This window comes from Alexandromys fortis, unplaced genomic scaffold, assembly GCF_014885135.2.
Source record: "Alexandromys fortis isolate MF-2015 unplaced genomic scaffold, M_Fortis_MF-2015_v1.1 scaffold_15, whole genome shotgun sequence".
In the NCBI taxonomy this organism is placed as follows: Eukaryota; Metazoa; Chordata; class Mammalia; order Rodentia; family Cricetidae; genus Alexandromys; species Alexandromys fortis.
The window spans coordinates 16931413-16953559 of NW_026067911.1; the positions used below are offsets into that span (position 1 = coordinate 16931413).

Consider the following 22147-nt stretch of genomic DNA (forward strand, 5'->3'; position numbering starts at 1 on the left):
CCTTGTTCGGCTTCATCCCCCCCCCCCCCCCCCCGCCAGCCTACATGCAGACATATTTATATGACTCTATGCACATTTCTAGCTTTCCCGTCTAAGCGTGTCAATATTTGTCAAGCCAGACGTGTTTTGCCCAGGAGTCACGCATGTCTCAGCCCAGTGTATGTGACCTAAGAGACCACAGAACTGAGCTGCTTGGCCTGTGTTTCCTGTTTGCCTTCATACCTAGAGCTCTGCCTAGCTCTTGGCCTAGCTTGTACAGCTTCGAATCTCATTCTGAATGTTTGGTGATTACTGAGTATGCATGTATCTGTGCTGAGGAGTGATCTGGTGGTCAGAGGACAGCCCTGTAGTCAGTTCAACTTTTCTTTCTTTTTTGGTTTTTTGAGACAGGGTTTCTCTGTGGCTTTGGAGCCTGTCCTGGAACTAGCTCTGTAGACCAGGCTGGTCTCGAACTCACAGAGATCCGCCTGCCTCTGCCTCCCGAGTGCTGGGATTAAAGGTGTGCGCCACCACCACTCTGCTTAATGACCCTCTAGACTTAATTTTCTTTCTTTCTTTCTTTCTTTCTTTCTTTCTTTCTTTCTTCCTTCCTTCCTTCCTTCCTTCCTTCCTTCCTTCCTTCCTTCCTTCCTTTCTTTCTTTCGATTTTTAAGTTCCCATCTGAAGCGGTGGGTTCACCGCTTTCTTATGTTTATTACTCTCATTTACACCCCCTGCTACCCGCTTGCTGGTTCTTCTTTCTCTCTGCCAATTGTCCCCCTTTGTTGCAACTTCCATATTCTTTTTTCTCTCTCTCTCTCTCTCTCTCTCTCTCTCTCTCTCTCTCTCTCTCTCTCTCCCTCTCTCTTCTTTTCCTGCCAACACCCTTAAGGGTGCTTCCCCATATGGACTCCCTTTTGGTTTCCTGACCCACATATAGTTTAATGTGTACACACACAGCACACACACACACGCGCACACACACACACACAATGCATGGTTACACAGTTTTAAATCAAGGACCCTGACGTGAGAAGACTTGAGGTATTTGTCTGGCTTATTTCATTCAGCATAATATTCCTAGTTCCATATACTGTCCTGTATTTGAAGTCTACGCTGTGTCGAAAAATGCACCCATCTTGATCTCGGCATTTTAAAAGTTAGAATTTTCTATCTGGTTGAAAATCCTTCCAAATTTAGAACCGCGTTAGACTCCGGACCGTTTGTTAAAAAGACAAATGTGATACCTAATTAGTAGTATGCAAGAGCACGTTGGGAGAGATGCCAGCCCAGCAAACGAGTTCCAACAAAGACACTTTTCACATGGCTTATGGTGGAACAGAAACCCCAGGAACAGGGCTAAGCCTGGCCAGGGATGGATGTAGACCAAGTGAGCTGTGAGCAGCCAACCGGCAAACAGCACTCCTCAAGGGCCTCTTCCTCAGTGCCTGCCTTCAGTGTGACAGGGATGTGTGAGCCAAGTCCTTTCGGTCATAGCGTTTATCACAGCAACGGAAAGCGAACTTGGACAGTGTGTATTGAGTGTGGGCACACGTAGAAGTCAGGGGATACCTTCTGGGAATCAATTTGCTCTTTGACGTGCGTCCCTGGGATTAAACTCAGCTCTCCAGGCTCGGCAACAAGCACCGTTACTCATAACCATTTTGCCGAGAATCTGCCACCTGAAGAGTTTGGAGCCCCTGCACAGACTGCGTTGCTAGTGGTTTGTAAACCAGCCTTTTCAGGTGCTGTCTCTTCAGCTGACAGCGGTGCAACCTGTGGCTCTGGGGCCTAGTGGCAGCCTGGGTCCTCACTATGTAAGGCACAGTCAAGGGTTCCTGCTTGCAGGTTCATATCAAGTATCTTCTCCTTAGCTCTTCACGGTGCAAAGAAGTGGTCTCGTTAATTCTGTTTATAATAGCCTTGATTGTAAAAGTCTCCGCATGTTGAGGCCAGTACCTTGTATTTGATTGCCACATAATCATCCTTTCTCCCCAAAGCATTTGACATTTGAAAATCACTCTTTAAATGATTCCTCTTGATTCTCTCTACCAATTTGGCTCCCAGGGCTTTACAAGAGGAAACATTTCCTGATGTGATGGTTGAATCACACTTTGTAAAAATGAGTAATCCCTGCCCAGCATGATGTTCTGGCTGTATTGCATTGGGGATTTTGCTGGGAACATGTGCCTTCCGAGTTTCATTCCAGGAAAGTGAACACACAGGCACTCTGATTTTGACTTCTTGGCTAAGATCAGTGAGGTAGTAGCATCTCTTCCTTTTAGAGGGTGATGGAGCGAGGTCCGGCACACGCACCTGAAACCTCAACACTCAGAAGGCTGAGGGAGAGGCAAGGGTGAGGCTAGCGTGGACTATACAGTAAGACCCTGTTTCAGAAAGGGAATGAGAACCAACCAGTTCTTCACCTCCTTACCATGTATTTTGACAGTCATCGAGGACCACTTCTGCCTGTTCAATCTCCACGAAGATGGTTCTCTGCCCCCGCTCTCCCACTTAGAGACAGTTACCCCACTTGCCTCTCTATGAATCTCAAGATTCTTCTTCTTTATTGGACTGACCTACATTAACTAAAGTCTCTTAGACACATAAATAGAATTGCATTCTTCTGCAACTCCCAAGGTCATTTCTAGCATAGATGCCCAGCTTGCTATTCTGTGTTGTCTCCTGCCCAGAGTCCCACACATCTTAAGGTGAGCACTTTAGCATAGAGCCATCTATATCCCCAGCCCCTTCATTTTTAAATTTTCACTTTTATATTTCAAAGCAGGCTTTCATATATTTTAAAGAAGGATTTCACTAAGTCGTCCAGGCTGTCCTTGAACACACTCTAGTCGAAGTAGGCCCTGAAGTCGCGAGCCTCAAGTTTGCTCTGCAGCAGGTGGGGCAGAAGAACCAGAGAGGCACTGAGCTCTGTGTAGTGCGGGGCCCACTCAGCTGTTTCTGCCCAGGACAGAGGACGGAGGGGTTGACTCTGTCCTGCTACCTTCTCACAGATATTTCTACCATAATTAATTTCTTTTCATGGGTGTTTTGCTTACGTTTATGTCTGTGTGAGGGTGTCAGATCTTGGAGTTACAGACAGTTGTGAGCTGTCATGTGGGTGTTGGGGATTGAACCTGGGTCCTTTGGAAGAGAGGTCAGTGCTCTTAACCCTGAGCCAGCTCTCTAGCCCTGAGCTGGTGTTTTGTAAAAGAGCTTTTGTTTTCTGGCTCAGCTTATCTCTTCCTTGTCCTTGCGGCCTGAGAGCAGCTCACTTCCTCTTTGGTTCAGTTTTGGAGCTTGTGAATCACAGCTGCCTGATGGAGGAGGTGGCCCTGGGCTACAGCTGGGGTCTATTTTTGCCCTGAGCTGCCTTCTGGCTCCTGACCTCTGCAAGGTTTCTTTAATAATTAGTTAGTTTTGAAAGACCAAGGAGCTTTTAGATGGCCTGTGTGACGACTCAGAAGAAAACAAAAAGAATTGACCCCCCCAACTATGAATATGTAAATATGAATATGTAAATAAAGTGAATATAAAACACTAAGCATTTATCTAAATATCTATAAACTAACATTTACACTGATGTTATTAATTGATAAATGTTAGTATATAGTATGCTGGGAATCTGTAGCCCAGTGGCAACTTACCTAATGTGTGTAAGACCGTGCTAGGACCACAAGAAGGCTAGTATTTATAAAAATAGTGATTATATTGGAGACAGATAGTGGTGCGTTATATTATTCCTTTTCAAAAGATTGACAACTACTCATCATGCATGCTGAGAAACTCTGACTACAAATTAAAAGGTTTGCTTGTAAGTAAATCATTCTAGAGGCAAAAGTATTTTAAAAAGCAGGCTTGCATGACAAGTGTCTTTTTAAAAATATTTTATTTGTTTTTATTACTTTATGTACTTCGGTGTTTTGCCTGCATGTATGTCCGTGTGTGAGGATGTCAGATCCTGGAGTTACAGTCAGTTGTGAGCTGACATGTGGGAGCTGGGATTCAAACCTGGGTCGCCTGGAAGAGCAGTCAGTGCTCTTTAACGGGTGAACAATTTTCCAGCCCCGTGGCAAATGTCTTTACCAAATAAGTTATCTTACCAGCCCATAGAGGCAAAAAAAAAAAAAAAAAAAAAAAAAAAGGAAGCCAGAAGAAGGCATCAGATCACTTGGAGCTGGAGTTACAGGCATTTGTGAACTACCTGATGTGGGGGCTGGGAACTGAACTCAGGTCCTCTGGAAGAGCAGTAAATGCTCTCAACCACCGAGCCATCTCTCCAGGCCCCTAGGACCAGGTTGTTTTGTCTGCACACAGTAGCTCCACTTTTGAGGACACATCTATGAGCCAAACTCCTAAGAGCAATGTTCAGAATTGGAATCCCAGTGTAGTCACAGATAATGAAGACCCTGACGGCAGGGGCTAAGGAGCATTCGACACCTTTTCCCCGAAGGGGAATGACAGCCAGAGAGCAACTTAATGAGCATGAATCAGGTCGGAGGGTTCTCTGATATCAGCGCAGCCCTTAATGAAACCTGATCCGTCCATTTCACAAGAGGGATTAGATGCCAGTGGGCCCAAGAAACTAAAGAAAGGCAATGGCTCAGATACAATTACGGCAGGCAATGTTTGCCGCAATCAGGTTCAGTGATTCTTGCATTTGATGTGTTTCTAGCTAATAGCCTTTGGGAGGCTTAAAATTGTTTTATGGTTTTTTTTTTTTATCCCAGATCTGAAAACATAAAGCAGGATTATAATATAACAAACTCCCTCGTGCCCCTCTCTCAGCTTCCACACAGGACCAGCCTGCCTCTGTCTATGCCTCAGCTACGTCTCCCACTTCCTGTATTATCGTAAAGGCAGCTCCAAACCTTGTGATGGTTTTGAAAGACGTTTTATCCAATCCTTTTCTGCTGGCTTGAACTTTACCCCTGTCTGGCAATGTTAGGTATCGCTGCTTGGGTCTTAATGCGGTCTCCAGAGAGCGGTTTCAAGACAGTAACCGCCGTCATTTCTGCTTACTTTTAATCTTCTCTTAATTACTTGGGAACACTGCCGTGAGCATTAGTTACTGACTGCATTGCAAGGCAGAGCTCCAGGGTGTTTTTGGGCAACTCCATGCAGATATGGGCTCTGTGAGACTGGAGTCGAAGAGGCCCTACATTTGACAAACCCTTCTGTAAAGTCATTACTCCACTGAGGTTTGAGAGTTAACTCAGGAATGTTGTCAGTGATTAATAAGATGAATAGGTGGTGGTTGTAGTGTTTAGACCATCATGGAGACCGCTAAACAGCAAACTGCATTTTCCCGACGCTCCCCCCTCCTGTTCCTTTTGCTGGATTTCATTCCTCCCTGATCTGAGGCTCTGAGTCTCAACTCTGATGCCCCATGGTGGCTGTGTCAAGGGAAAGTGCATGGTATTTGAAATAGTGATTGATTGCTGTCAGGTTTCTGACTGTATGCCACATGCTGTGGGTACTGTAGGCATTACCTACCTAAGAATTCTTATGCACACATGTGTATACATACACAAGTATGCACACATACAAACATATGTTCATCCATGCACATAGGTTGAGTATTATAACTTTCATATGTAATGTTACATTTATAATATTATAAATATATAACCAAGATATTATAAATATCTTATAGCTCTTTTAGAAATTAATTTAGTTGTTATGGGGTGGATATGTATTCCACTCAAATGACAAGTTGGAATACTGTTTTTTTTGTTTGTTTGTTTGTTTTTTGAGACAGGATTTCTCTGTAGCTTTGGAGCCTGTCCTGGAACTTGCTCTGTAGACCAGGTCGTCCTCCACAGAGATCTGCCTGTCTCTGCCACCCAAATGCTGGGATTAAAGGCGTGCGCCGCCACTGCCCGGCTGGAATATTGTTTTGTCTTGTCTTGATTTGTTTTTTGAGACAGGGTTTCTCTGTGTATTCCTGGCTGTACTGGAACTCACTCTGTAGACCAGGCTGACCTCAAACTCACAGAGATCTACCTGCTTCTGCCTTCCAAGTGTTGAGATTAAAAGCATGCACCATCATTGCCTGGGTGGAATACGATTTTTTAAAAACTCTTTTTTTATGGGTTGGCAAGATGACTCAGCCAGTGAAAGCACTTGCTGCTGAGGTGTTGGCAACCTTGGTCTGATCCCTGGGATCCATATGATGGAGAGAGCTGACTTCCACAGTTCTCCTTTGACATTCACATTTCATGCTCACACACACACACACACACACACACACACACAGAGATGAAAAACATCACGGGTTAGGCTTTGTGTGTGTGTGTGTGTGTGTGTGTGTGTGTGTGTGTGTGCGCGCGCGCATCAGTGGAGGTCAGGGGACAACTTCCAGGAGTCCACTCTCTCTTCTCACCATGTGGGACAAATCCAGGTCAGCAGGCTACAGTAGCAGCGGGCACCTTTACTTGCTGAGCTTTCTGGTCATCCCTGATTTAATTTTTATTTCAAGCCCTTTGCTTTGTTTTGAGATGAGGTCTCACGGCAGAGCCCTGGTTGCTCCTGGAACTTGCTTGGTAGACTATGGTAGCCATGAACTCATAGAGATCCTCCTGCCTCTGCCTCCTGGGCGCTGGTATTAACAGTATGTTCTGACATACCTGGTTTATTTCCATCTGTGTAAAGGTGCTGGAGACTTCTCTATCTTAGAGAGGTGTTCTCTTTGCTGGAGTCTAGAATAGTGGGTCTCAACTAGTGTGTTGTGACCCTTTAGACAAACCTCTATCTCCAAAAATATCTACATTACAATTCCCATTGGTAGCAAAGTTATAGTTATGAGGTAGCAACGACAATAATTTTATGGTTGGGGTCACCACGACATGAGGAACTGTATTAAAGGCTGCAGTATTAGGAAGGTTGACAACCACTGCTCTAGAGGGATTTAGGGAGCTGCCTACTATCCATGACCTGATTTAATTCCTTGTGCTTGGTGTGTACGATGAAGGAGAGGACAATTTCCTCCATGAACCAGAACTCTTCCTCCACAGCAGGGATGGCCCACAGACAACTTCGGGAGGCACAGGGGTACACCTGCTAGGACTAATGAACCCATATTTTGGAGGATAACTGCATTCTAGCTAAAGATCTTAAAGTGCTATCACAGATTAAAAAATTGCTTTTTTTTTTTTAAAAAAAAACAGAAACCAGCTTTGTTTGATCTAGTTTACTGTAGGCACCAAAGGTGTTGTTTATTAGCCCTCTTGAAATTTGGGATTTTAAAACAATTAAAAAGCAATTAAAAGCTCAATCTGGTGATTAAAAAATTAGCTCAAGTTGTTTTTGTTTGTGATCGTGTGTGTGTGCACGTGGTGCTGGGGATGGGACCCAGGGCCTCACATGTAGTGAGTACCTGCCACTCAGCTATTTCCCAACCCGGCAGACTTCTTTCTCCTCTTCCTCCTCCTTCTCCTTCTTCTTCTTTTAGAAAAGGTCTTATGTATCCAAGGCTAGCCTTGAACTCACAATGTAGCCCAGGATGACCTTGAATTCCTGATTTTCCAGCCTCTGCTTCGCAAATGACACTTGCCTGGCCTTTGCGTTTCTTCTGAAGAACTAGGTCATTGTTTTATGTCTTCTTGCCAGAAATAGTATGAGAATAAATCCTCACCACAAGGGGGCGCTGAACCACAGAGAAATTCGAGGATTGTTTTGGACTCAAGGGCTGAGGCTGAATGCTGGTCCAGCAAGAGCAGTCAGCAGGTGCGAGACGCTTTCACTAACGCCAACCATCCACGCTTTGGTCGCTCAGACCCCAGCCATAGGGTTCGCCCTTCACTCACTTTCCAGTGACTTATTTTTGGTTCTGGAGAGCAAACCCAGGTCCTAACGGTTGATGGGTGAGATGTGAGTGCCCTGTCCCTGAGCTACATCCCCAGTCCCTCAGCTCAGCTCCGCTTTGATGGACAGTCCTTGGTGGCTCTAATACCAGCACTTGGTAGGCAGAGGCAGGCTGATCTCTGTGAGTTCAAGGCCAGCCTGGTCTACAAGAGCTTGTTCCAGAACAGGTTCTAAGGATACAGAGAAACCCTGTCTCGGAAAACCAAAAAGCAAACAAACAAAACCCCCCCAAAAAACATGCTGCGGTCATGCTGTCTCTTCACAGCAACAGAAACCCTAAGTCCCACCCCTGCTCATCCAACTCTGCTGCCAGCCCTGACTCCTGAGGTTCCTGCAAAATCCAGGCACACTCATTTCAGGCTCGGGGTCTGGCTGTCTCTCCCCAGCCTGGGATGGTGACTGGTGGTTTGTGTTCACCCTTAGGGAGGAAGGGTTTCCCCGACGCCCCCTTACGAGGCTCACCCCTTCCCCACACTTCTCCTTTGCCCACGCCTACCCACCTGAGCACGTTTGGTTATCTTCTGGCTTGTTAGCGATATTTCCGCCTTGCTATGGACTCTGGGCCCGCTCTAGGTAAGGCTGCAGAGATGTCGGATGGACGGACAGAGAACATGGCTTTAGGTTCTGCCATCAATTACTTAAGAGAGCGCCCTCCACATACAAGGAGACAGTGATCTCTGCGCACCTGTCAGCGGGGGAGGGGCCTAGTTAGCTGCAGAGTCAAGGCTATTATAGAGAGGGAGAAAGGGGCAGCAATCGCTGCCTCTTTTTTTTTTTTTAACTACAATTTTATTATTGCTAGCAGGGGGCGTAGGTGCCGTGGGATTCATGTGGAGGTCAGAGAACAACTTGCAGGAGTTAGATCTTTTCTTTCCACCATCTGGGTCCCCGGGATTGAATTCAGGCCATTACACTGGTGGCGGGCACCTTAACCCACTGAACCTTCTAAACCAGCCTCAGAATAAGACTTTATTTTAAAGATTCGTTTTACTCTGAATCACGTGTATAAGCGCGTGTCTGTGTGAGGTTATGTGCGCATGTGTGCGTAAGCCAGCAGAGGTCAGACGAGGCTGTCACGATGATCCTTAAAGCTGGAGTTAGAGGCAGGCACGAGTCACCTAACGTGGATGATGGCCGCTCCAGTCCTCCAGCAGAGTGGTGTGTGGTGTTTTTGTTTTGCTTGTTTGTTTTTGGTTTTTCCAAGACAGGGTTTCTCTGGCTGACCTTGAACTCACAGAGATCTGCCTGCCTCTGCCTTCCCGAGTGCTGGGATTAAAGGCCTGGGCTAATAATGCCCGGCCAGTGTGTGATCTTAATGGAGCGAGTACTACTGAGTCAAGTCTCCATCCCTGTGCTGGGATTGCTAAACAACTTACAGTGTAATTTAAATACACAGGTAGGCACAGCATATGGGCATTGTTGCTGCTTTTCTTCCCTAGATAGTCAAATAAATAAATAAATAAATAAATAAAGACAACAGAGGATTTTATATTTTGTTTAATACTTGCATTGTTTCTATAGCGCAATTATAGCAATCTTTAAGTTTACTTTTCATTACAAATATTTGTCAAGTTTTGTTTCAGAAACATTTTTCCTACTTTCTTGCACATGTGCCCAGACACACTACAAAAAAATTCATTCATAACACAGTAAGGGCAAACATTACTCATGTAAACATCTTCCACTTATTTCCCATAATTTAAAAAAAATCATAGAATTATAGATATTGAATAAGGCTCATAGATTTAATTCAGATTCCACAAAAGACCAAAGATGGTTTTTTTTTTTTTTTAAACTGTGATGTGGCTGACTTTTGGTTACAATCAAGGCCGAAAGCATAGCCCCTGGCTTACGTTCCGTAAACACACCTCACAACCCAATAAATGCATTTGAGGGTAGAGAGAACATAGAAAACCCAGGAGGAAAAACATTTGAAGAAGGGAGCTAGAAATCATGGACATAACTTCATAGCTTTCTTATGCAACCACAGGCATGACATACAAGTCCCTGTAGTGTCAAGGTAAGGATAGTAACCAAGGAGACAGTGGAGGGTGTACTGGCTCAGTGTTCATATTGCTAGTGTACACAGTGAAAATTTGTCGGATTATTGTTTCATTATATCCAGGACCAAAGATGGGTCGGGGAACGCACTCGAGTGGCATATGATTGTAAAGGATTTTTTTAAAAAATTTTGTTTTGTTTTCCTTTCCTGTAACTCAAGCGTCAGAAGAATTGGGAGGTATGTCTTAGGTACACGAATGGTCTTCATAGGACATTTAACAACTGCGTGCGTGCGAAGTCACAGACAGGAGTTAAGGGTTTCCATTATCCTCGGAAGTCTCCCTCTCTGGTGAAGTTGGGTGCTTGGATGCATAGTCTTCCAGAGCTGAGACAGGATATGGACTGTGCTAAGAATGCCCCCCCCCCCCACCAGAGGCTGCCCTCCCTCTCAGGACAGAGAAAGGTCAGAAGGCAAAAAGCATTGGTAAATCTGTGAAGTCCCACCCCGGGGTCTGGACCCCAACTCCACTGAGGGTAGCCTCCCTGACATTGTGACTAGGCAGTTAGGGGTGGCGAGAGAAGGTGGCCGGGAAACCCGCGGCCAAGTCTGGTTTCTGATTCTGCTGCCCTGCAAAGAAATTGTGCTCCGATAACTGCACCGGTGTCTCTAATGCCTCGATTCTCTCGCAGGCCCCTGAGAGGCCTGCGGGGAATCACTAAAAGGTAAACACACCTCCATTAGCACCGAACTTACCACCAGAAAGCGGCTGAGGCACTGGGGAAGCCTACCTCACATCAGACACCACCCCGCCAGGAGGTGGGCGCCAGTCAGAGGGCTTTGTAGGCTTTTGATTTCTAAAAATGAAAATTGATCTGCATTATATCTCAATAGACTCATAATTCTCACCAAAAATTTTGTCATGTTTTAAATAGCACTGGAATAATTCAACTTCATTTAAATATATTCATTCTACCATGAAAATATTTCATACAAACATCTATTTACATACAAACACATTGAAATTTGTGAAAAGGGTTCCCACCCCTGCGGCTGTATGGCTTGAAATAGATTCATTGCTTTGAATATGTATGCACACATTTGGCAAATAAAACTTTTAAAATTTAGTAGTTTTTGAAAACAAACCCCCCAAAACACCCAAAAAACAAAACAAAACAAAAATCCCAACACCTCCCCCAAAACAAAACAAAAAACCCTCCAAAAACAAAACCAAAACTAAGCAAAGCAAAAAGACCCCTAACACCAAGGCTTAAAATTTCTGAAGGGAAAAAAAAAACCAAGGTGTATATTGGAGGACTCTATCAAGGTACCTCAAGTACCCTTACATTGAATATATTTTGTGAACCTTTGATCTGCAGCAAATAAACATTACAACTATCCATCTTGCAACATAGTTTTGCTTGTTTGTCTAAAACAAAAGATGTCTGGATTCTAAATCGCTACTCTGAAGACAGAACTTGAGGTGGCTGTTGGAGAACAAACAAAACCCAGAGCTTTTGACCTTCTCAGAAGATTTTAAGTGTATTTTGCAGTGAGAAATTTAGATTTTTTTTAAAAAAAGTCTATTAAGTGAAGATTAATAATAGTGCCACATACTGTCTCACAAGACAAACTTTTAATTCAGTGTTCATAATTGGTCGTGTCCCCTCCCCCCCCAGGTCCTAGGGATGTAATCCAGGGCCTCTGGTTGCTAGGCAATTGTTGGACCACTGAGCTACATCCCCGGCTCGATGCAATTCTAATGGTCACAGTTAAATGCTGTAAATGGTTACATGGCCTCGTCAGTTGGCACGCACGCACACACACACACACACACACACACGTGTGTGTGCGCGTACGAGCGTGCATGTGTGCATGTGTGTGAGGGGGGTTTGGTTATAAGGAAATAGTTTTTCAAGTGTGTTGAACCCCAAAGGGTAATGAATCTGAACTCTAGTCCCAGTCAGGTTCAAAGAGGTCTTGACAAAAAATTTCCTTCTTAGTTGCTAGGGGAGATCCGGGATAAAGCAGGTTAAAGTAAGAATAGGTACTAAAAACTCAAGTCTTCCCTGCACTTTGCAATTTTAGCCTCATGTCCTAAATTCAATCCTTACATTTGCTTATTAGTTCAAACGAATGCCCCCACTAGGGGGCATGCTCTGTAGATTAGTTCCTATTCCTAAATCTAACACAGGTAATAATAGTTCATCATAGAAAAGGTGCTAACGATGGATCGGGTCATGCGGGGTTGGACCGAGACAGCTCTGAATGAATGCCCTGGCAACCATGGCGTCAGGCGAGTTGTACAGGACCCGGCTGTTTGGAAGACAGCAGAAGGGTAATCCTTTTCCCCCTACTACATAGCCTCTTAATCCTGTCTGTCTGTGATTTTGATCCTGATGGAAGACCAGATTTACCTGCTTCCTGTTTCCTTCTACAGTAGAAGATGCTTTCTGAAGCTTTTCCACTTTGGTTCAAAAGAGAAACAAACCTCAAACTGCACTGGCGGTCAATTCTCTACATCCCCTACCCTCTACAAATACTTCTCTGCCTCTACACCCGGCCGTTGCGACCTGCAACGGAACTGCGTTATCTCGGGGAGGGCATGAACAAGTGACCAGAATGGGTCCCGCTCGGAGAAAGACACACAGACAGTGAAGCCAGACCAGAGAGGTACGCTAGACAGAAAGAGGGAGAGCGATCAGCTGGGCTGCCGTTCTGCACAGGCACCAACGCTTCTCACATAGCAGAAAGAGAACTGAAAGATGTGGGAAGTAGACGGGGAGAAGGAAGACGGAGCGGCTCAGCTGTGGAAACTGCTTCTGGGATCTGTTAAGGGTCAAATATACAGCGCTGGGCTTGAAGCCCTGACTGTCTTCCTCCAGCATGAAATGTGAAACGTAGATTAGCTAGCTCACCGGCCACAGTTCTTCAATATAATATATATATATTAAAAAAAGGATGATTTATTTTTGGTGTGTGGGTGCACGCATGCCACACCGTGTGCGGTCGAGGACAGCTTTCAAGGCCTGGTTCTCTCCTGCTATTGGAGGTCCTAGGGATGAAACTCAGGTCATAGGCTTGGCAACAAGCACCTTTACTTGCTAAACTATTTTGCTGGTCCTCAAGGCCGCAAAATTGTTCTCGAGTTCCACTTGAATGAGATTGCTTAGAGTAGCCCTTTAGGATAGGAGTTGAGCCTCCGCGGCAGCTGAGGCTGGGTTCCACCTCAGGGTGTGAAAACCTTCCAAGGTGGGACCTGCCCTCTCCTCCTCTGCCCCATCTCTCCACCGAGTCCCACCACCCGACTGATGCGGCTGAAGAAAGCCATCTTTCTCTCCGAGGCAGCCCACTGCCTTTGGACACATTTACACGAAAGCGCCTCTCAGAATCCAAATCCAGAGACCCCATCCTTAGGTCACAGTTTACTGAATGGTCTCTGTCTACAGAATAGAAGCGATCCTATCCCGGTGACTTGTAGTCTAAAAAACGATTCGGTTGTCTTGCAGGAGACCTCCTCAGAAGTCCCAAGGATGTTTCTCCTGAGGGAACTATCTTCTTAAGCTTTTCAAACAGGGCTGCGACCAGCTGTCCTGGAAAACCCCATCACCTAGGTGCAGAGCCGGAAGCTGGGTGTGTCAGGAAGCTTGTAAAAGAGCCCAGGGTGCAGCTATCACAGCTGAGGGCTGAGTCCTCCTTTCTGGGGCTGTTTGATGGGCAAACTGCGTGCAGCCCCAGATGGAACACTTGCGAAAGCTGTTGTTAAGAGCAACGTGCAACTGACAAAAAAGAAAAGAAAAAAGAACAAAGAGCAAACATCCCTTGACCTGTCTCCTCCCTCCATCCCTTCCCATTCCCAGCAAATATCTCTATCCATTCTGAGCTCCCTCAAACCCTAACCCAACTCAGGCCACAGGCGGCACTGTCGACAGCTGCAGGCCTCAGTACCGGTTGTTCCCAGGACACCTTTGGGGGAGGTGTCCCCCAAACTCAGCATTCATTCAGAGCCATCCAGGTAGAGATCTAATGAGCTAACCTAAAACAATGGGTTTTTCTCTGTGTTTCTGCAGTTGTGATTACATATGGCTTGTGAGGTGGCAATATACTATTGGTAGAGACCGCACAGGCGTGAACTCTTGGCTTGCAGAGCCTGGAAGCAGTTAAGTGCTCTGAGATCACGGTGGGGAGAAAGCTTTAGCTACGAGTCTGATGTGCACCTAGCCGTCAGCGTGTCTGTCTTCCTGGCACTGGTGGTCAGGGAGCGTTCTGTAGTCCGTGTTGGAATGCACGTTGGCTGCTGTAGTTTGAATTCAGTGAGCCGTGCCACAAGTCAGACTGCGCTAGGTTATGTACAATGGATGTGTACCCGAGGAGAAAAAAATTGCCAGCACTACTGAATATCCTGCAAAACTATCACGATGACTGCTTAGAAACACCAGTTTTCCTCTCTCCTTCCTGAATGTGTATCTTACAACTCCTTTCGGAACTTAATGCAAACAAAGCAAATTCGTTTCTTCTCACATCCGAAAGCAAAGGTTTCTTTGTTTTACATGCGAGAGTAATAAGTCTATAATAACAGGCTGGCCCTATGAGCCAGGACTTTATATCAGGACATAAGAATGAAATGCTCGAGAAAGAACCAGAGAGACCTGTACACTGCTGTGAAGGCAGAGTCCACTGGGAAGCTTTCTCCCGGAAAGGAGAGCTAAGATAGGGAATGAGGCTAATGAAAAGGCTCAAAAGACTGGGCTTCAGTTCACTAGGAGAGTAACAACAAAAACAAAGCCATTCTATTGCAAGATACAGATCAAAGGTTAAAAGGCAAATGGCCCTACGTGTATATAAAGATGTAATCGCTTCCTGCCCCGCAGATGGCAACATGCAAGGGTGACTGAACACCGTTTGCAATGGCCATAGGAAAAAACATCATGGAAAAAAAAAAAAAAAAAACAACCCATCGACGAAAAATGACCAAAGAATCCCATTTCCCTTTTTAAGCTGAATCATTTGGTATCTCTGAACGTGGTCCAGATTTCGACTTCAACCATCAAAGAACATCATGCTGTCTACAAGTTCGACAGTACCTCTCGGTAGGGCGTTGCTGCAAGGCTAGCTAATTTTAAATCTGGTATGAGTAATAGTCAAACCTAGTTAGTATGCGAGAAGAGTCGTTGCTAACGCAGGGTGAGAGGATGTGATGTCACAGCATGAACAGTCCCTGGTTGTCCCCGTCGTCAGATGAACGTAGTGCATAGATCCAAGTTTCTACTCCAGGTCTCTGGACCCCAGGGCCAGGTCTTTCACTTTTGCTGGGTGGCCTGGAAGGCCTTCAGCTCCACCTGGTACCACTCGGGGGCTTCGGGCCCACTCTTCCCTGGAGGACTGTGGTCATAGCCATAGGCAACGGTCAGCTCTTCCTCAGCCTCCACAGCTCGCAGGGTGCGGATGCACTTGATAGGCCCAAAGCGGGGGTGGACAAACCTAAACATCAAGATGGGAAAGGTCATTCCTGAGCCAAAGTGCAGGACCTCAGAGGCAAAGGGGAGCATCTTGTCCAGGTACACGGGCTGGGCACCACTCCTGGGTTCTCAGAGTGTGGGCACAGCTCTAGCAGCTGCAGCTTCAACAGGAACTTGTGAGACAAGGGGTATCTCAGCTCCAGATCTGCTGGGTTTTTAGTACACTCAAGGCAGGCTGGGGAGAGAGCTCAGCTGGCAGAATGTTGACCTAGTATGCGTGGCGTCCTGGGCTCTCTCCTCATTATTTTATAAACCAGGTGTGGTGGCGCATGCCTGAAGTTCTAGCATTAGGAGACGGGGCGGGACAATCAGAAACGCAAGGGTATCCTTGGCTTTATAACGAGTTTAAGTCCAATCTGAGATATACCACATCCTGTCTTAAAAAGAAAACCCCAAATCCGAACACCTCAGACAGTGCACTGTCCTTGTTGTGTTTTTTAAAATTTTTATTGTATTCATGTGTCTGTGCGCGCACACACACACGCGTGTGTGTGTGTGTGTGTGTGTGTGTGTGTGTGTGTGTGTGACATGCCATCACAGCACATGTCGGGGTGGTCAGAGGACAACTTGTAGAAGTTGGTCCTTTCCACCATATGGACCCCGGGGATGCAACTCAGGTCTCCAGGCTTGGTGACACATGCCTTTACCCATCGAGACATTTCGAGTCCCTTGACGAACATAAGACAGAGGACACATCAAATGGGAAGAAGGTGTTTCTAGAACACTGGGATAAACCAAGGGCCAGGCGCTCTCCCTGGGCTTACATTCCCAGCCTTGTGTATATGGTTCGGAATAACTTTCATGAAGTATTAAAAGCAACAACTCCTATTTGACACCAAAGAGGCCTCTCTCTATCTTCATGAAAGGGGCCTCTAACTTGCGATCAGGAGACTGGCTCTAAGTTCTGGTTCCGTGTGTATCACTGTGTTCCATTATGTTCCTGTTTCCCTGAATATCACTTCCTGATCTGTAAAATCATGACAATACTAGTGAGACTTACCCTAGATGGTCTCTGTGGTGAGAAAATGGGGTCACATGTAGCAAGACCCATACACAGCGCCTGGTACAAAACGAGACTCTACTATTAGTTAGTATGCATGTGAACATGTCCATGTGTGAATATGTGTATAGGAGTGTGAGCATGTATGTACGTGGATTATGTGGATGAGCCCATATAAGCTGTGTGTGGACATGCATATGAGTACATGTGTGTATATATGTGTATATGTAAGCATGTATGTACAAACATTCAGATTGAGCTCCTTCACAAAGATGTCTAGACCACAGATTCAGGAATTTTTTTATTATTGTGGCTTTTGGTTGAGGACATAGCTAGTGGTAGAGTACTTGCTTGGCACATACAAAGCCCTGGCTTAAGATCACAATTCGGCATGCATGTATGTATGTATGTATACATGTATGTATATATATGTTTATATCTATCTATCTGTCTGCTGTCTATCTATACACAGGTATGGTAATTTGAATGAAAATGGCCCCCATAGGCTCACAGGGAGTGGCATTATTGGGAGGTGTGGCCTTGTTGGAGAAAGTGCATCGCTGGGGGCAGGCTTCGGAGTTTCAGAAGGCCAAACCAGGCCAGGGGTCACTCTTCCTGCTGCCTGTGGATCTGGATGTAGAACTCCCAGCTACCTCTCCAGCACCGTGTCTGCTTGCATGTTGCCATGCTTCTTGCCCGATGACAATGGACTCACCCTCTGGACAATAAACCAGCCCCAGTTAAATGTTTCCCACTGTAAGAGTTGCCATTGTCATGGTAACCAAGACAAAAGTGTATTACTGTGTAGCACTGGCTTGCCTAGGTAGACCAGGCTGGCTTTGAACTCAGAAAGCTCCACCTGCCTCTGCCTCCTGAGTGCTAAGATTAAGACCCAAGCTATGCCAGGCAATTTTGTCTTTCAGTTGGCATGCTTCATTATAATTTTTATCATATGATTTTGGTATAAAAATTAAATAATGTTCCTGACATGGAGTTTTGATTAACTTCCTAGAAGATCCACTGGGGGTGGGGGAGGGGAATCTGATATTGAATTTTTGGGCCCAAGGCTTCTTTTCCAATGTTCTTGTGGTTTTATTCTCCTCTTTATTGTCATTGCCATCTTTTTATTTTGATGTGTTTTTTGTTGTTATTTTTAATTTAATTAATTAATTAATTTTTCCTAGACAGTGTTTCTTTGTGTAGTCCTGGCTGTCCTTGAACTGACTTTGTAGACCAGGCTGGCCTCGAACTTGAGGTTCACCTGCCGCTGTCTTCCAGTGCTGGGATTAAGAAACTCAGTCATCCCCCTGTCTCAGACTTCGAGGAACTGGGGTCATAGGTGGGCATCACCACACCCAGAGTATCATGAGTCTGAATAGATAGACTATAAAGGAAGACTTGGTCTCAGGTGTTAAGGCTTGGCCAGGGCACTGGGTACACACTGCACTGGGTCACTCTGCCTCCAGATCTGAGACCTAACTGACTGGGAGTTCCTGGGAGGAACAAATGAGGTAAAACATGCAGAGATTCCAGAGTAGGGCTACGGTATACAAGCAGAGTGTGAGCTTGGTATGTGTGAGCTCCTAGGTTCAATCTCTAACATGAAGAAGGAAGAAAAGAAGGAAGGAATGAGGGGAGAAAGAAAGAGAGGGACCCAGAATGAATGTTCAGAGGCTATGCCTATAGAAGTAGCACTGAATCCAAACCTCTGAGCCCAATAGTTCTGGACCTTAGTTGACACATTCCCGTATTTACAGGTAGCGGAGTACTTGTGTGATTGCCCACTGGGCATTGTGTGCCAGACGTCAGTGAAAGGGGCACAGAGAACTGCTGTTTCACTTATATTAATGTATGCATTAATTAATTAACTAATTAATTAATGTATGCATTAATGCCAGTGACTCGAGGAAACACACAAACTCCAGGAATTGGAATCTGAAGTTTACATTACCCCATATAACTGAGTTTTGGCCATGCGGCTTGCAAAACAAATAGCAACAACACAGTAAAGAAAATAGCCAGGCAGTGGAGTCACGTGCCTTTAATTCCAGCACCCAGGAGGCAGAATCTATGAGTTCGAGGCCAGCCTGGTCTACAAAGTGAGTTCCAGGACAGCCAGGGCTACACAGAGAAACCCTGTTTTGACTCTCCCCACCCCAAGCAATCAATCAAGCAAGTAAGCAAGCAAGAAAGCAAACAAACAAAAAACCTACTACCACCACCACCACCAAAGACAACTGAAAAGCCAAAAATAAAACCTGCTGAGCAGAGACTGATTCTGCACAAACAGAAACTTCTCTTGTTTCCAGTTCTCTATTGCGCTTGGGAAAAAAAGCTGTCTCTGTACTGAAGTCACAGACAGGCTTGATTCAAATGAGGGGTCTGAGTGGCGTTTAGGACGGTTAGTTGCTGTGGTTTTAAGCAGCCATTGTTAGGCTGGCACAGCTGGAAATGAGCTTTAGCCAAATTCACACTAGCCGTGGAGGCCCCGCAGCTAATAACAGCATCCGTTTCATTCCACATGACACACGTCCTTTGCCATTTCAGCCAGCCATTTAGAAGCAGCTGGGGCACCAATATTCCAAGTCACCCGGCTAGTCACTGCTGGTATGATTTCCATGGCATCTCAAGGATGAGTCTCAGGAGCAGCAAGCTCCAGATTCTGGCAAGATGAAATGTTCAGAGCGTGGTCTCGCACAGCAGAGGGCAGAGGGCGGCTGCTACAGCGCCAAGCAGGGAAGGGTCCGCTCTATGGCTGAGCTGCACTGCCGTTCCCATTATCTGTGTGCACATGTGTATGCGGGTTAAGTCTGTACCTGTGTGCACACACTGTGTGCGTGTGTGTGTGTGTAAGCCAAAATACAATTGTGTGTGTGTGAGCCAAAATACAATTGTGTGCATGTGTAAGCCAAAATACAATTGTGTGTGTGCGTGTGTGTAAGCCAAAATACAATTGTGTGTGCGTGTGTAAGCCAAAATACAATTGTGTGTGTGTGTAAGCCAAAATACAATTGTGTGTGTGTAAGCCCAAATACAATTGTGTGCATGTGTAAGCCAAAATACAATTGTGTGTGTGTGTGTAAGCCAAAATACAATTTTGTGTGTGTTCCACAAGCACTATCCACCTTGTTTTAAGTACTGGGTTACTGGGTTACTGGCCTGGAACGTCAGTGAGCCCAGGGAATCACCCTGCTCCTGCCTCCTCAGTGCTCGGATTATGAGTGCCTCCCCCACCCTCAGCTTTTTGTATAGGTGTTGAGTGGGGACCAAACTCAAGTCTTCATGAAGCCCTTGGATGACTTAACTGCTCCTGCCCTCCCTGGTCTTGTAATTCAATCTTTAAATGAGGAAAAAAAAATCTAAGTGCAAATAAGGACACAATAAAGCAGCCACCATATCTCTACGAGAGTCCTTCTTTTGAAATCACTTTTTCATCTCATGGCCAGAAAGCAGGGCTGTTTAGATCCTGAGCCTTAAACCACAGGCTGAGGCTCATGGGAAAGGGTTCACCTTTCCCATGCCCTCCGTGGTCCTGAGTCCCCAGGCATGGGTCCATCCAGCCACCAGCACCCCACTTACATGTCATAGATGCAGTTTGGCGTGAAGGAGTGATTCGCCTTGTGTCCCAGGGAGGCACAGTACTTGGATACGTGGTTGTAGGGCTCGGGCACGTCAATGACTGTGTCCTCGTCAAGGGAGAGAGTGTTTCCATTTAGGGCCCAGTCCCTGCTGTCCACCTGCAAGACACGGGGAAGCGGTGCTGGAGAGGGCCTTTCGCACAAGAGCTCAGAGCATCGCAGAGGCGCTAACTCATTTATGCTAACGCTTCATGGTTTGAGTACTGCAGACACGAGAGCTGGCCAGGACATCTTCCCACACAAGGATGGAGCGACCAGACAGCTCAGCTTACTGTCTATTGTGTTTCCCTCGTTTCATATAGAAGAAAAGGCTTTTGACCCTTTCCAAAGACACGCAAAAATAGTAGATAAACTTGAACTCAAAATAAACGAAGAAGAGGCTGTTGAGATGGCTCAGTGGGTCCAGACACTGACTTCCGAGACTGACTGCCCAAGTGTTCCGTTCACAGAACCCACACGGCCAGAGGAGAGGACCTTCTCCTGGAAGTTGTTCACTTGAACGATAGCACATGATCCTCCAAATAAATAAGCTTTTTTTTTTTTTTCTTTATTCCCTGAGACAGGGTTTCCCTGGCTGTCCTGGAAATCATTCTGTAGACCAGGCTAGCCTTAAACTTAGAGATTCACCTGTCTCAGCCTCCCAAGTGCTGGGACTAAAGGCATGTGCTACCACTGCCCAGTCATTAATGTATTTTAAAAATATCTATAAAAAGGCCCACACCTCTGCTCCAGTGGAGGAATCAGGGTAAGCAGGAGACAGTTTTGAAGCCAGTGTGCTCTCCTACCTGTCCAGGACTCATCATCGTCTCTAGCACAACCACTTGGCTCCTTCAGGTTGGACATTGGGGGGCGAGCAGAATATCCTAATGGCCCTTATAAAAAGGATCATGTTTTCGTAGATCTTGTGAATCGACCGGGCATGCCCAACACAAATGTCACTGCGACACAAACACCATGCACAGTTGGCGTTTGTGAGCCAAACAATCGAGTTTCAGTCTCTCAAGTTTTAAGTAAACTTACAACTTTGAGTAAATCCAACAGCCTTGTCTACATTTATTTTTACAAGTTATCCTTGGCCCCATGTAGCCCGTGGATCACAGGACGGACACCTCTCCTAGATAAACCAACCCGTCCTCCTATACATTACATTTATATGTGACATGCAGTCAACAAACCAGGTATCCGCCACAGGCAGCAGTATCGCTCACGAGGAAGGTCCCCGTGGATTTTATCATTCCCCACCAGTCATGTAACCACACAGCACTGATCGGCTGTGTGGAGCGTTGGTGGCTTTAAGTTGCTGTGAGGTGGCACTGGGTGCGAGGGGGCATGAGTCTTCACAGTGGAGATGCTAGCCTTGCTTGAACGCTGCACCTCACTGCATTTGTGACCTTGAGCAAACCGTTTCCCCTCTCTAGGTTTCCATTTTCTCATCTACAAGATGTTTGAGGGACGAAGAATGGGTTTAATATTTAAAAGTCCAGAATGCTTCCAAATTCAAAACTTTTTGAGGCTGATGGACAATTGGAAGAAGCCACACGCCTGACCTCATGACAGGTCACAGGCAAAATGCAGACACAATAAAAAATATTAAAAAATATATAACTGCCTCCTAACTCTGTACACAGGAAACACTAAATCTCATATTTTGACCGGAGTCCCATCCCTAAGATGATTATAAAGATGCAAATATTTTAAGACCCCGGATTCCTAACATTCTGGTCCCAAGCACTTCAGATAAGGGGTGCTCCACCTGTAATACACCCTTACCCCAAAGTCACCCTTCCCCGATGACTGTCTCGGGCCTTCTGGAGGGCTGGGGAAGCACGGCCACCTGTGTGGATGCCATCTGCTCCACCTGAGTCTATTTTGTTGTCTTTTGCCTGCCCAGTTGATTTGAATGTGTGACTAACTGGAACATTTTGTGGAACGCTCCCTTGTTATCCCCAGGAATAAGTGACAAAGTAGAGACCAGAACATGAGATGACAGTCACGAGCCTGAGCCCCGTGCACGCATTAGCAATCGTGACGTGGCTCAAGGATTGTGCTGGAGGCTGCAGACTACACAGACCCCGAAGAGTCAGCTACAGGCGAACAAACTTAAGCAGGGCCAGCTACGGAGTTCTAAAATATACCAGACTGGGTC

At 45.9% G+C, this 22147-nt stretch overlaps 1 protein-coding gene across 2 annotated transcripts in view; it reads right to left on the bottom strand.

Moving 5' to 3' along the window:
* Positions 1–9327: 9327 nt before the first annotated feature.
* Positions 9328–22147, bottom strand: part of Setd7 (SET domain containing 7, histone lysine methyltransferase) — a 44695-nt gene continuing 31875 nt past the window's right edge. For both annotated transcript variants that reach the window (XM_050138457.1, XM_050138458.1), the window contains 2 exons: positions 19943–20100; positions 9328–15325 (listed from right to left, as the gene is read on the bottom strand). In XM_050138457.1, the coding sequence (XP_049994414.1) occupies positions 15145–15325; positions 19943–20100 (339 nt within the window). In that variant the 3' untranslated portion in view covers positions 9328–15144. The remainder of the gene's footprint in view (positions 15326–19942; positions 20101–22147) is intronic.